We start from the raw sequence: 16,097 nt of genomic DNA, 5'->3' as shown, positions 1-16,097 counted from the left end.
TTATATATCAGCTGCATTCTGGGAAAACTGGGCTTATTGCATGTGCGTAAAGTGTCCTCTCAGATTAGCCTGTGCTGACTGCTCATGCTTATCTGGGACTACACTTATCACACATGCATGAAGCTTAGTCTTCCCATAACGAGGCACTAACAGGTACTCGTTCAGTAGCAACCCAGTCTGGTTAAGTTCAAAAGGTTCAAGGTCAGATTTAAAGTCTGATATTAATAACTCAGAGCTCCAGATAAGGATTTGTGAAATAAGTAACGGTACCGCCACTGACAGAAAGAAAAGGAGTAACGCTGAAAATCAATTAGTACCTGTACTACCATATCCAAAAATACAGGTAGTACTGTACTACCAGTGGGTAGTAGAGTACTAGGGTGTTCTAGCGTGTATAACTGACTTTACAGAAACATTTGCAGCAATTATAATAAATATATTTAGCTTCTAAAACAGTTACTTTATTAGGTTTTCCATTCTGAGTTATGATGCAAATACAACTACACATTAAAACTCATGACTAAATACTATTTCTTCATTTTCCTTGACAAGAAAACACAAGCCAACTAGTAAGCTAAGTAAATGAACACTAATGTCACTGTTTCATCTCAAAAGAATCATTGCTTTAGCAGTAAACTGTCAAAGTTGGCATAGCCTTCGATGAAATCAAATTGATAATTATCTGGTCGACGATGTCTTTTTCTGGGTTTACAGGATTGAATCTAAGGATGGTTAGACGACCGTATGAAGCCATTATATGACAACAAAGTGTTTTTTAAACCGCTTTCGGCTTAGCCGGCCTTAACCGCGCGCAGACATATTGTTTTTGACGGGTTTACGAGTTACCGGAAATCACGCGACAGAATAGACAATAATACCAAACCCAGTCTACAACTTTTCGTTAATTTAAATAAACGAAAAGAGCCGTTAGATTGGAGACCAACAAATCACGCCGCGTTGATGCGGACGTATCGGTACGGCCAGATATTTTTTGTAAATGCGTAAAAAGGATATTAAAGTCGTAATTGTACGTCCAGTTTATAAAAATAAATGCGTAAACCTTCATGAAAAAGCCGTGTTTACAGCTGTACGGCCCTTATCTGGAGCTCTGATAACTTGTGACATGTTCAGCTGAATTTTACATCAACCCCATGATCACTAGAATATAAGTCGCCAAATGACACTTAGCATGGCATGCAGCCACAGCACATTGGCTTATTTCAGATAGTACACTAAAGATATTTGAACACCTGGGACTCCTCTTATAAAACATGCATGGTACGAAACATTTAAGTTACACTTTTTGAAGAAGCATCAAGCTAGTAACAGTATTTGTAAATTTCTGTAATTTTATTCAGTTCTTAACAAAAAAAATATTAAATGTCCTTTATTTTCACTACCATACTGATTATTAATTTCCGTTTGTTTTGTACAAATACATTTGGGCAGGTACTCACCAACCCATTCTTAGACTAAGGAAAAACAAACAATATACTTAGTTGGAAGAAAAATATGTTTAGCGTGTGAATATATACAGGGTCCCTGTATCACTGGTGATAATGTCTTTAAAATACTGTTCTACACAAAGAATGATGGCGATAGAGGTGCTTAATACCGAGTTTGATTCAAGTTTTAAACAATTCTTAATTATTCAAATTTTGAGAATATTCTTTATTCTTGACCTATGTCTAATTATTATTTGGTGAAAACAAGCCCTATCCAAGATGGCCCTAGTTCACTCACCTGAGAGGAGTCGGTTCATTCAATCTTTACCAAACGTCAAACTTCACCTAGATATTGTCCAGACAAACATCCTGGTCAAGTTTCATTCTTATTGAACCAAAACTCTAGCATATGGAGTGATTTTATTTTTGTAAGATTTAACCTGGTGACCTATATTTTGAGTTGACCTCCCTTATCAAACTTTGCTTACAAAAAAGAAATATTATGACCAAGATTCATAAAATCTGAAACAAAATTGTCACCTCTAAAGTGTTAACAAGGATTTTGTATAATATAATGAAAATTTGGACAATCTAAGGGCAATAATTATGGCATTAATTATGTGATATATATAAAACCAATCTTTTCAACAAGTTTCATGATGATTGGGCAAAAAATGTGACTATAAGAGTGTTCACAAGCTTTTTTTACTATATAAATATGAGAAAACTGCCCCCCCCCCCCCCCCCGGCAGCCATGTTATTCAACTAACCGGAATCATTTTCAAACTCAAGTCTCATATCAAGGAAACAAATGTTCTGACCAAATTTCATGAAAATTGGGCCAAAAATGTGACTTCTAGAGTGTTCACATGTTTTCACTATATACATATAGAGAAAAATGCCCCGCCCACTGGTTGCCATGTTTTTTCATCGATCTGGACCATTTTCGAACTCGTCCAAGATATCAATAAAACCAATGTTTTGAAAAACTTTCATGACAATTGGGCAAAAATTGTGACTTCTAGAGTGTTTACAAGGTTTCTCTATAGCCATATAAGGAAAACTGCCCCCCCCGGCAGTCATGTTATTCAACTGATCGGAACCATTTTCGAACTCAACTCTCATATCAAGGAAACAAATGTTCTAACCAAATTTCATGAAAATTGGATCAAAAGTGTGACTTCTAAAGTGTTCACATGTTTTCACTATAAACATATAGAGAAAAATGCCCCGCCCACTGGCAGCCATGTTTTTTCACCGATCTGGACCATTTTCGAACTGGTCCGAGATATCAATAAAACCAATGTTTTGACCAACTTTCATGACAATTGGGCAAAAATTGTGACTTCTAGAGTGTTTACAAGGTTTCTCTATGGGCAAATAAGGAAAACTAACCTCCCCACCCCCTGGCAGCCATGTTATTCAACTGACCAGAACCATTTTCAAACTCAACTCTCATATCAAGGAAACAAATGTTCTGACCAAATTTCATGAAAATTGGGCCAAAAATGTGACTTCTAGAGTGTTCACGTGTTTTCACTATATACATATAGAGAAAAATGCCCCGCCCACTGGCGGCCATGTTTTTTCACCGATCTGGACCATTATCGAACTCGTCCGAGATATCAATAAAACCAATGTTTTGACCAACTTTCATGATGATTGGGCAAAAATTGTGACTTTTAGAGTGTTTACAAGGTTTCTCTATAGCCAAATAAGTTAAACTGCCCCCCCCCTCCGCAGCCATGTTATTCAACTGACCGGAACCATTTTCAAACTCAACTCTCATATCAAGGAAACAAATGTTCTGACCAAATTTCATGAAAATTGGGCCAAAAATGTGACTTCTAGAGGGTTCACATGTTTTCACTGTATACATTTAGAGAAAAATGCCCCGCCCACTGGCGGCCATGTTTTTTCACCGTTCTGGACCATTTTTGAAATCGTCCGAGATATCAATAAAGCCAATGTTTTGACCAACTTTCATGACGATTGGGCAAAAAATGTGACTTCTAGAGTGTTTAAAAGGTTTCTCTATAGCCAAATAAGGAAAACTGCCCCCCCCCCCCCCCCTGGCAGCCATGTTATTCAACTGACCAGAACCATTTTCAAACTCAACTCTCATATCAAGGAAACAAATGTTCTGACCAAATTTCATGAAAATTGGGCCAAAAATGTGACTTCTAGAGTGTTCACATGTTTTCACTATATTCATATAGAGAAAAATGCCCCGCTGGCGATTGGGCAAAAATTGTGACTTCTAGAGTGTTTACAAGGTTTCTCTATAGCCAAATAAGGAAAACTGACCCGCCCACTGGCGGCCATGTTTTTCAACGGACCGGAACCACTTTTTAACTCAACCAACATATCATTAAGACAAACATTTTGACAAAGTTACATGAAGATTGGGCATGAAATGTGACTTCTACAGTGTTTAAAAGTTTTTTCTTTTTTTTGACCTAGTGACCTAGTTTTTGACCCGGCACAACCCAGTTTCGAACTCGGCCGAGATTTTATTTGGGCAAAGCTTTTGACCTAGTTTCATGAAGATGTGACAAGAAATGTGGCCTCTAGAGTGTTTACGAGGAAATGTTTACAGACGGACGGACGGTCGGACGGCTGGACATACGACGGACAAAGACCGGTCAGAAAAGCTCATCTGAGCAATCAGGTGAGCTTAAAAAGCATAGTAAAATGCAGTACTTCCTACAACTGACCAAATAATTTGTGTGTGTAATGAGTAGGACATCGATGTTTCAGCACATGATTGGCAACTGATGGTCTCTCCTACTTACCACTGCCTGTATCTTGGACCACACATCTCTTTTAGTGTACATGCTCTCAGGCTTGATGTAGACCCCAGATTGCTGAAACCACAGGTATCACAGCATCATCAACATGTGTGGAGTCAATGTACTGAGCCATGTTCTGGGAAAACTGGGCTTAATTCGTGTGTAAAGTGTTGTCAACACCGGCTAATTAGAGCCGCCGCCATCCATCTTGACTGGATTGACATTTAGAAAAGAATTACTTCAAACAAGAATTCATTAAAAGCAGAAAGTGTTGTCCCTGATTAGCCTGTGCAAACTGCACAGGCTATTCTGGGATGACACTTTCCAAACATTTCCAGAACATGGCTCAAATGATCAAATCTGTAGACCTTGTTAGAAAGCATTCTAAGCCCATTTTCTACATTCAACAATGGGGCTGTACAACATGGGAGGAATCTTTAAAATGAACACCTGTTTCTTGATTGACAGCAGTCTTTTTAAAATAGTTTTTGTTCAAAAAGTACAAATAAGGATGCAGATGGTGTCAGAAAAGCCATAATCGATAAAATGACCCTTGTAATGCCAAATAGGGTCTTATGCCATATATGCTTCTGCACAGCCTGGTCAGGAGCTACTCTGTAAGGACATCACCAAATGTTGCCAGACTCGATAGCGGACAGCGTATCTTGTGACTGAACTGCACAATTTTGCAAGCTGGTCTGAAGCACAGGAGGGAATCCCGATTTTTTTTTTAAATATATATGCTATACTAAAAAAAAAAAAAAAAATATATATATATAAATATATATATATATATATATATATATATATATATATATATATATATATATATATATATATATGCTATAATAGAATCGGGATTCCCTTCTGTGGTCTGAAGGTGTGCAGGCTGCATATGGCATAAGACCCATTTTCCCATAACACAGATCAAATCTTGCTATTCATCTAGTCTGTTTACAAAGAACATGTTGACAACACATGACACACAGCACTCAAAGGGCAATCACTGAAGCTCACTATGAGCATGTTGTGCTCACATGAGCTAAAAAAAGGATTTCCTTGGTGGACTTCTGTGAATACAATGATTGTTATTGAGTAAGGTTTAGTAAAATGCCATGCTCAATTACACATGCAGATATTACCACAGACAACACAAGTTCACTTAAAAATAAGAAAAAAATTAAACTAAAAAAGTTAACTTCAAAACGCTATTATTACAAAATAACAAAGTTTGATTCCCAATATCTACTATGTCTTCTGCCTGTGTTCATGGAGGGGTAAATACATGGTGTAGTATTGGTGGAAGGTTTTGAACAAATTTAAATAAAACCTAATTATATTTAAGGGAGAAAGGAAACTAAACAAATATGGCAACATTGCAATATGATGGTGTAGGCCTTATCATGTTGACTCACTAATCTGCCTTTAAATAGGGTCATTTTGGTGTAAAATACTTACACCTTTTAAAGTAATTTAAGAAAAAAATGAAACACACTTATTCAATGCCATGACTTCTTTATAGAGATTCCCTATCAGATATGGTTTATTTCTCAAACCTGTGAAAACTAAATGACTTACAGATTCAGATGCATCCATTCTTGACGCAGGCAGTTATTTTAGGTATGCATATATTTTAACTTTGAGATGAAATGTTGACCCTAACGCTATAGCAACATGTTAAGCACACACTACGACATCTGTATATGGTGATCGTTTTTGAAATTGTCTAAGACATTATTAATTGAAGTTAGTACCTTTTTATGTTATTTCAAATGCATCGAAAGCCTACGGCTTATTGAAATGCTATGGGTAGAACCAGTACCTGGTGTCTTTGGGGGAGATCTATAGAACACTGCCACAATGGGGATCAAACCCATGACCTCCCGGTCACTAGGCTGACACCATATCCATTACACTAAGGAAATCTTAAATTAATATTACAGAAAAGGCATGCTGCACTATGCCCATAATTGACTTCTGACCTGTAGGAGAGTATAAAACCTTTGAGTTGGGGACAAAGGCAATACGCATGACATGCCATCTTCTTACAAAATTCTAGGTTGGACATTTAAAAAAGATCAGATAAATGAAGAAATACAGTCTGGACAAGCTCAAATGTACATACAGACAGACACATGCACGCATCAGATGTAAATACAGACTGACACATGCACAATTCAGATGTTCATACAAACGGACACATGCACACATCAGATGTACATACAGACGGACAATGGCACGCATTAGATGCACATACATATGGATGGAGAAGAACAATGCTTAATAACTAAGAATTTGAGGGGGCATGACAATGACTTATGAGTTAATGACAACTAATGCCAGAAGATATTTGTAGTCCCTTCAATAAAATACGCTACTTATCACTACTATCCTGGTTGTTTCTGAACAGTATAAGAATCTTGTACTATTTGGAGTCAAGATATTGGTGTGCAAGTATACAACAAAATGTGATGATAATAATATGTCAGGCAAAATAAGTAATCATTTCAAATAATGCACATCGTGAAAGAATAATATAAGGTAAATATATCCATATCAAAATGCATAAATTTTCAGCCACACAAAAATGTTGAAGTTATTTTTTGAGGTGGAGTCAGTCTCTGGGAAAAGTGGTTCTAATGTATGTGAGTAAAGTATTGTCCCTGATAAGCCTGTGAAGTTTGCACAGGCTAATGTGGGATGAAACTTTGTGCCTAGACTGAACTTTTGTTTAGAAGAGACTTCCTTTAAACTAAAAATTCCATAAAAGCAAAAAGTATTATCCCTGATTAGCCTGAACCTATCACAAAGGCTAATCTGGAACAACACCTTATGCACATGCATTAAGTCTGAGCCTGAACCTATCACAAAGGCTAATCTGGCACAACACCTTATGCACATGCATTAAGTCTGAGCCTGAACCTATCACAAAGGCTAATCTGGCACAACACCTTATGCACATGCATTAAGTCTGAGCCTGAACCTATCACAAAGGCTAATCTGGAACAACACCTTATGCACATGCATTAAGTCTGAGCCTGAACCTATCACAAAGGCTAATCTGGCACAACACCTTATGCACATGCATTAAGTCGGGTTTTCACAGAGCACTTATAAAATATTACAACTACAACATGAACTTATAAATGCCAAACATTCAAGAAACAATAGTTGAACGTGTAAAAATAAACTACACTATTAACTCAACAACTTCAAACTGCTCAGACATACAGATGGACAAAATATAAGAAAGGAACTACAACAAATGAAAGGACAAAATGCAAGGAATGAGCAATGCATTTACCTCTGCTTTCTCGTGCTAAAACCATTGGCAAGAATCAAGTATCTGGATCTTACAGTACTTTGCATCAAATAGTTTGACCATAAAGTACTTGCATCAGTTAATGGGATACAAACAAACATAGCATCCAATAGTGGGATATGAACTAATGTCACATTACAATAAACTTACCATCAGAAACTGAGATCACAATAAAATAAGCATCAGATACTGGGATCAGATCAAAATCAATCAGATTATAGTTTTTAATTGAATGGGATCATTTTGTATTAAGCATTAATAACTGTTATCAGAATGTGTATCTATCATACACAAAGATTATACAATGCCCTATTATTCAAAGGAAAATCATAAGATAACTATTAAATTATCATAATGACAAAATTCAAAATAATGTGATTATAAAAAGTTACTCAAAAATAGGAGAATTTAAACAAAGTCTAAACAGTAGCGCGTGCCGTCCCTCAGTAAACCATACACACATGCATGAAGCCCAGTTTTCAAAGGGCATGGCTTATATAATTATATTACCATGAAATTCACTAGATTGTTTATACCCAGCTAACTTTATGCAGGTGAGAGAGGCAATAATGTCAATAGAACTGTGCTGTATATATTTTAAGTTAGTTTTAACTGCTGTATTGTGGTAAGTCATCTTTGTCCATAAAACACTAAAAATATTCTTATGAAAATAACACAATCTCATGAACACAAGTGGCCTTTTGCATTATTAATTTATTATCTATGGGATATACCACCAAACTTACCATAATTTTGCGTAGATTGGCCAATACAACGTCATGGATGTTGGCCACACTTCTGAACTGTCTGAAGATGATATCTAGGAGGTCACTGAGCTGTCTGGGCAGGAACTGGCCCATCAGGTTCTCACCTGGACTGCCACTACTATAACAGAGGGGGGATTATATCGCAATGAATGTGCGTAAAGTGTTGTCCCAGCCTTGACTACCACTACTATAACAGAGGGGGATTATATAGTAATGCATGTGCGTAAAGTGTTGTCCCAGCCTGGACTGCCACTACTGTAACAGAGGGGGGACTATATAGCAATGCATGTGCGTAAAGTGTTGTCCCAGCCTTGACTACCACTACTATAACAGAGGGGGGACTATATAGTAATGCATGTGCGTAAAGTGTTGTCCCAGCCTGGACTTCCACTACTGTAACATAGGGGGGACTATATAGCAATGCATGTGCGTAAAGTGTTGTCCCAGCCTTGACTACCACTACTATAACAGAGGGGGATTATATAGTAATGCATGTGCGTAAAGTGTTGTCCCAGCCTGGACTGCCACTACTGTAACAGAGGGGGGACTATATAGCAATGCATGTGCGTAAAGTGTTGTCTCAGCCTGGACTTCCACTACTGTAACAGAGGGGGGACTATATAGTAATGCATGTGCGTAAAGTGTTGTCCCAGCATGGACTACCACTACTGTAACAGAGGGGGGACTATATAGTAATGCATGTGCGTAAAGTGTTGTCTCAGCCTGGACTTCCACTACTGTAACAGAGGGGGGACTATATAGTAATGCATGTGCGTAAAGTGTTGTCCCAGCATGGACTACCACTACTGTAACAGAGGGGGGACTATATAGTAATGCATGTGCATAAAGTGTTGTCCCAGCATGGACTACCACTACTGTAACAGAGGGGGGACTATATAGCAATGCATGTGCGTAAAGTGTTGTCTCAGCCTGGACTTCCACTACTGTAACAGAGGGGGGACTATATAGTAATGCATGTGCGTAAAGTGTTGTCCCAGCATGGACTACCACTACTGTAACAGAGGGGGGACTATATAGTAATGCATGTGCGTAAAGTGTTGTCCCAGCATGGACTGCCACTACTGTAACATAGGGGGGACTATATAGCAATGCATGTGCGTAAAGTGTTGTCCCAGCATGGACTACCACTACTGTAACAGAGGGGGGACTATATAGTAATGCATGTGCATAAAGTGTTGTCTCAGCATGGACTACCACTACTGTAACAGAGGGGGGACTATATAGTAATGCATGTGCGTAAAGTGTTGTCCCAGCATGGACTACCACTACTGTAACAGAGGGGGGACTATATAGTAATGCATGTGCATAAAGTGTTGTCTCAGCCTGGACTTCCACTACTGTAACAGAGGGGGGACTATATAGTAATGCATGTGCGTAAAGTGTTGTCCCAGCCCGGACTACCACTACTGTAACATAGGGGGGACTATATAGCAATGCATGTGCGTAAAGTGTTGTCCCAGCCTGGACTACCACTACTGTAACATAGGGGGGACTATATAGTAATGCATGTGCGTAAAGTGTTGTCCCAGCCTGGACTACCACTACTGTAACAGAGGGGGGACTATATAGTAATGCATGTGCGTAAAGTGTCGTCCCAGATAAGACAGTGCATAGGCTTATCAGGGACAACATATTAACGCACAATAAAAACAAAGTAAGATCCATGAATTATTCACTATATATTAGACATCATGGATTAACAATTGTGACAAAGAGTGCTGCTAGTGGTTATTAAGAGGAAGTGCAGAGTAGCAACTCTTTTGTCAGTATTTTTGGAGTTATTGTCATATGCTTTTTTTTAATTGTCCATTTTTGTGAAGAGAATAATTCTGGAAGTAAAGATGTTAAGTTGCATATTATTTTAATAAGTTCCATATCTATTCGGTCTTTAATAATATAGTTAAATACTTTGCATGAAATATATAGAAAGCATTTATTTTTAACAAGTAATTTTAATAATGATAAAATAATACTTATAGTAATAAAGTAATCATGAGAAAAAATATATTTCAAGAATGCTACTTAATGATGCCCTTGAATAAGTAGGATATATTTCAATCAATAATTGCAGAAAAATTGAAGAGTGACATTAAAGTTTCATTTTATTTTGGCACCACAAACCTTGTTTGTGTCAAGAGATTTGGAAAAGGAAAAGGCAAAGTTTCTTACAAAGGAAGGCCATCTACTTTAGACAGTCAGTGTTACTCATCTCACACACAGATTTCTGTACTACTACTTTAAATTTGGAGGAAGGTGTTTGTTTCTTTAAAGAAATTGGTGACATGTGTAATATACATCATGTTTTATGGTTGGTTCACTAGTTACACTATATCAATTAATGTAAACAATAAACACTTCCGCAATAAAGACCATTAATAGGTGTTTGTCTTTCCATTCCTATCATCATTCAGTTCATCCATCAGTCAATTTTTCCCAAACGTTGTAAGCCCTCAAACTTTCAGATAATTTTTGTTGATAAATAACTTTGCAAGATTGTCAACCTATATGACATTTTGTGCTGTTGGCAAAAGACCAATGACAATATTCCAGATCTATGACATTTTGAGGATCAAAAGTCAATATAATAGATGCTCGGCAACATGCCTCACCTATGGTCAATACTGCCTGTAATTAATTGCATTTAACAAGCTGAGCCATGCACATGTTTGAATAGACCAGTTGAATGTTATTGTTTACATTCGGGATTTTCCGCGCATGCGCACTGACTGGTTGGCAAAAACACTGGTTACAGTAACGTAAAACATGTATACATGTCTTTTGTTTAGTCAATAAAACGATACAAAAATCCGAAATAAACATTAAAACTCTTCAATAATATTGCACAAATATAACATTAAGTACCAATAAATGTATATTCATAAATATAATTTCCTCTGTATAAAAATACGAATTAGTTATTACCGGCAGATGTAACATGGTCGGACGACTAAAACCTGGCAATCCCACAAAACAAAACATAAACTATTCTTTCGTATTCTTTGCGATAGTAAGATTTTGATAATTTATATTTCAAAAATAATAACACATACATTAATTTGATTATAATTATAAGTGGTGTAGATAGTGTTATTGTTCATAAGCGAACGATAGTGTAAGAGGTGCATTTAATCAATTATAAAACGATGCCCTAAAAGCGGAATACATTAGAATTTGTAAATATTGTAGTCATTTAATTTTCCATTGATTGAACTATCGTTTCGTTTCCATCAAATGACATTATCATAAAGTTTAGCATACATATGAAAAACAAAAACTGCATATTATGCAAATTGAACTGTCTTTGCGTGCACTGTCTTTACTGGCAATAAGGAGTGATAACAATCTAGCATTTTATGATAAATAAATCTATATTTTTTACCCTTTTGTTGTTTGCTTGTTTTCATGATGTCGATTCGTACACTACAGTAACGTACAATCATAACACGTGGTAGCCGAGTTTACATTTGCCGGTACTCGTTAAATAGGTTAATTAGGTAGCAGTAAAATTGCACAATATTTTTTATTTATAGTTATTAAACACTGTATTATTATGATTAAACTGGCTAATATATACACTAGTTACTGCTTATCCATTTCCGACAAATATCTTCAATTTTTTAAATATGTTAACATATTTTATTAAAGCAACTGTTTCGTATTTTGGCTTTACAATTTTGCTTAGATGATCGCTCAATATGCCAAGAGATGACATGGAGGTATCATAAATGATGTTTAATGACCAGACACTTGTATGCGACATGTGGTTTATGCAGGGATCCAAATAGGTCCCTGGATTTGTGACACCATGTGTTCTTTGTAATTGTTCGGACAGTATCCGATCATAACGAGATAATCGGTTTATGATAAACAAAGGTGCAATAAAACACCGGGTTAAAAAGGCTGAAACAAAGAGTGTCAAAATTGGTGTGAATAATTAAATAAAAACAATTACATTTATGAAGAAAGTTATTTAATGTGTAACAAGGTAAGGATTTTACAGGCATAAATGTTCGAATAAGTTACTATATGTTGCATACATAAAGTCGATCTATTTGCTTTTTGATTACATTCTTATTTGTGTTCATTAAATTTGATTTATTCTGAAAGAATTTAAGTATATGAGAATGTTAAATCTTAAAAATGGTCTCGAAGATGTGCCAAAAAGAGATTTTTATGGTAACCACATATACCCAGCTCGTATATTGTGTTCCACTCCCGAGTTCGTTTATAGTAAAAAACTAATAATAACAACAATATAATCGTTAAAAAAATGCATTTCCTTGCACGCTTATGTTTTATTCAGACATAGTTAGTAAATTTATATTTGATATTGTTCATGATTATCAATAAAAACGATGATTATGTCAACCTTCTCTATATGCGCTTATATGAATTTCACCTCTTTTTGCCAACCAGTGGGCTGAGTCTAATATTTGCAGGTGCGCATGACGTCACTCGTCAACTGGTCTATTGACCTTTAGTGTGACCTTGACCTTTGCCTTAGGGGCACTGAAACACCTCCAAATGGTGAACATAGCTGTTGCATTATTAAAATTGCATGATGAATTATTTTGTTATTAAGTGACATTGCATTTGAACTGTATACACATTTCAAATTGCCAAAAAAGCACATTTAACCAGCCAGGTTAATTTTGAATCTGAAATTTTACCTCTAATTGTTACTTTGACCTGTAAGCTAGAGAGACCTTTGTAACACATGACATGCCTTCTCAAAACGGTGAAAATTAGTGGTAAATTACTTCAAAATGGCAAGATGAATGATGAAGTTACAGAAAGGAAATTTGTTTGAAGGTCAAATTTAAACTTTGACTTATAAAAGTGACGTTGGCCTTTGAAATAACAAGACGATTTAACACATGACATGAAGACTCCACATGGTGATTATTTGTCGTAAATTGTATTCAAATTAAAAGATGAATGATGTTACAGTCTGCACATACTGTCTTATGGCCAAATTTAACCTTTGACCTGTAAGTGTGACCTTACTTTTGAGGTAGAAGGTGGGGTGTTAAAGGAAACTATTGAAGTGATGTTAATATTGATAGTTTGATAATGTATATATTTTATCACAACATAAAATTCAATTTGTATGGTCTTATATGATAGCTGTTAATAAGCAAAAAACTTCATCAATATAAGCACAGAAATATTAAACAAGAGCACCACATAACGGTTGCCAACGCTCAGCTGCGGGTGCAGTTTTGAAGAAATGAAAGCTTGTCAGATTTATTTTTTTTAGAGGTCACAGTGACCTTAACCTTTTACCTAGTGACCCAAAAATGGGTGTGGCGTGTAAAACTCATCAAGGTGCATCTTCATATGAAGTTTCAAAGTTGTAGGTGGAAGCTCTTTGATTTTAGAGCCAATGTTCAAAAGGTTAACAAAATGTTAAGGTTTTAGCACGACGCAGACGGCGGACGACACAACACAACAAGCTGGCTATGACAATACCTCGGAGTTTCTCCGAAAACAGCCGAGCTTTAAATGAATTTACATTGAAAACAAGAGAAGTGTTTGTCAGAAACACAATGCCCCCTACTGCGCCGCTTTGATAATGTTTTTTTAACTTTGACCTTGAAGAATGACCTTGACCTTTTACCACTCAAAATGTGCAGCTATATGAGATACACATGCATGCCAAGTTGCTATGTGAAGGGATAGAAGTTATGAGCATTTTTCGAAACCTAAACGCGAAACCTAAACTCAAAGTGTGACGGAAGAACAGACGGACAGACGGTCCGATCACTATATGCCCTCCTTCGCTGGCATAAAAAGGTGATGAATTCCTGAAAATAATATATGAAAATAATGATGTGAATTGTTTGTAAAACTATTGTAGCTGGAAAGATGCCCCACAGAACAAGCTCTTTTGGACCACATTGAAAGCCTGACAGCGAGCCAGCTGGTTACAGTAATGTGAAACTGGATTGCATTCTGGACTGTGCTATGAAATACAGCCTACAGAGTGAATATGACTTGTTGAACAACAACTTGAAAACTTCTGACAGCTTATTCTTTGTTAAACCCAATGTAAATAACAAGTTTTCAAAACTTGTTTAAATATTTCAAATAAATGGTATTTAACAAAATGAATGAAGGCTAAATAATGTACTATCATGTTGTTTCAAATAATGAGAGATGTTTTAAGTTGAATGAAGTTAAGTTCAACACACAAAATTTATATTAACATTTTACTTCGAAAAGTACAAATTTAAATTGCTAATGGTCCATTCAACAATACAAAAACTTACATATAGAGGCTAACCAATTTTCACCCAATGTTCATACACACACAATGCTAATTGATGTAGATTCTAAACTTCACAGACAATTACAATTTGTTAAAGAGTAAACTCAATGTCATAAATAATGTCACTTAAATTTAAAATGTTTTCAACGTGGCAATTCTTTAAAGAAATTGTGTCTGGAAAATCTACATAATGTAAGGAATCACAAACAAATCATTTCTAATTATGAGTTATACATAAGATGCATATGATTCTTCTTTATAATGTATTAATTATACATGGACTTTAGTTTGCATGGTCCACTAGATTAAGATATTTGTAATTGAAGACCAGTCACAAATTTCTTTTGATGTCCTTTGAAAATTGGTGCAGCATAGCCTATTCATGTATTTTTCAGAGGGCTCAAAACTTTCTAACACTGTCACTAGCTACGTCAGAAGGCACTAAATGTGGTCATCATTTCTTTAATGATAAATTAATACATGGGAATAGTTCTTATCAGAGTTGATTGTGTTAATTTGTACTTCTGAAAATTGCGTATTATTTTTGAAAGGCATTTTATACTATCTATGTTTGGAAACTCAATATAATAACCAGACTTTACAACTTAGTACAAGCTTGTTGTCTTCAGAGGCATTGCCAGTTGATGCAGACATAATGAAGATGATGATAAAATCAAAAATCAACAACCTTGTAATGCAAAATTCAACAAGAAACCGTCGGAGACGGGTGATGCTCCCCAAAGTTTTTTTTTGTCACAATATTGCACTATAATTATATTCAGATAAAAGGAAACGTCTTTAGGGCACAGTAGTTGGGGGGACAAGAATTTCTTTTTTGAAAATTTCAAAGGGCCATAACTCTGTGAAAAATCATCCGATCAGAACCCGCTGATAATATGCACATCTCCTCTTGGTAGTGAAGCTTCCCATAAAGTTTCATTAAATTCCGGTCATTAGTTGCTGAGAAATAGCCTGGACAAGAATTGCACTATATGTACGGTTAATGGAAAATTTCAAAGGGCCATAACTCTGTGAAAAATCATCCGACCAAAACCGGCTGATAATATGCACATCTCCTCTTGGTAGTGAAGCTTCCCATAAAGTTTCATTGAATTCCGGTCTTTAATTGCTGAGATAGAGCCCGGACAAAAATTGTGCACGGACGGACACACGCACGGACGGATAAAGCAGCGACTATATGCTCCCCCCAAATTTTTGGGGGGGAGCATAAAAAGCAGAGGGAACATTCTTTTGCACCTTACTGTTCATCGGTCACTCCCATGGTCAGTCTGTAGAACATTCTGTTTCAGTGCATTATCTTGAGATTTGCTTAGACCCACGTTCATTCAAACTGGAAAGCTGGTAACTTTAAAGGAATGGAAGACACTTTAAAAAAAATTAATTGATGTCATAGTCAGTGTCAGTACCATAAATACTCATAATAAACATCCCTTAAATGGCCTTCAGTTGTGATACAAC

The 16,097-nt window shown here is 36.2% G+C and overlaps 1 protein-coding gene across 13 annotated transcripts in view; it reads right to left on the bottom strand.

Annotated features, from left to right (window-relative positions):
• LOC127841244 (exocyst complex component 4-like) overlaps positions 1 to 16,097 on the bottom strand; it is a 90,354-nt gene that overhangs the window by 50,491 nt on the left and 23,766 nt on the right. For 11 of the 13 annotated variants that reach the window (XR_008030813.1, XR_008030814.1, XR_008030817.1 and 8 more), the window contains exons 11-13: positions 8,306 to 8,444; positions 7,542 to 7,556; positions 4,241 to 4,312 (exon numbers count right to left, since the gene is read on the bottom strand). Coding sequence is in view for 4 of the 13 variants with exons in the window: in XM_052369905.1 (XP_052225865.1) it covers positions 4,241 to 4,312; positions 7,542 to 7,556; positions 8,306 to 8,444 (226 nt within the window). In the remaining 9 variants the exon portion in view is untranslated. The remainder of the gene's footprint in view (positions 1 to 4,240; positions 4,313 to 7,541; positions 7,557 to 8,305; positions 8,445 to 16,097) is intronic. The other 2 variants (XM_052369906.1, XM_052369907.1) reach the window with 2 other exon arrangements.

The sequence above is a fragment of the Dreissena polymorpha genome, chromosome 8 (assembly GCF_020536995.1).
Source record: "Dreissena polymorpha isolate Duluth1 chromosome 8, UMN_Dpol_1.0, whole genome shotgun sequence".
In the NCBI taxonomy this organism is placed as follows: domain Eukaryota; kingdom Metazoa; phylum Mollusca; class Bivalvia; order Myida; family Dreissenidae; genus Dreissena; species Dreissena polymorpha.
Note: the sequence above shows the minus strand (reverse complement) of the source record. Positions and strands in the feature narration are given on the sequence as shown.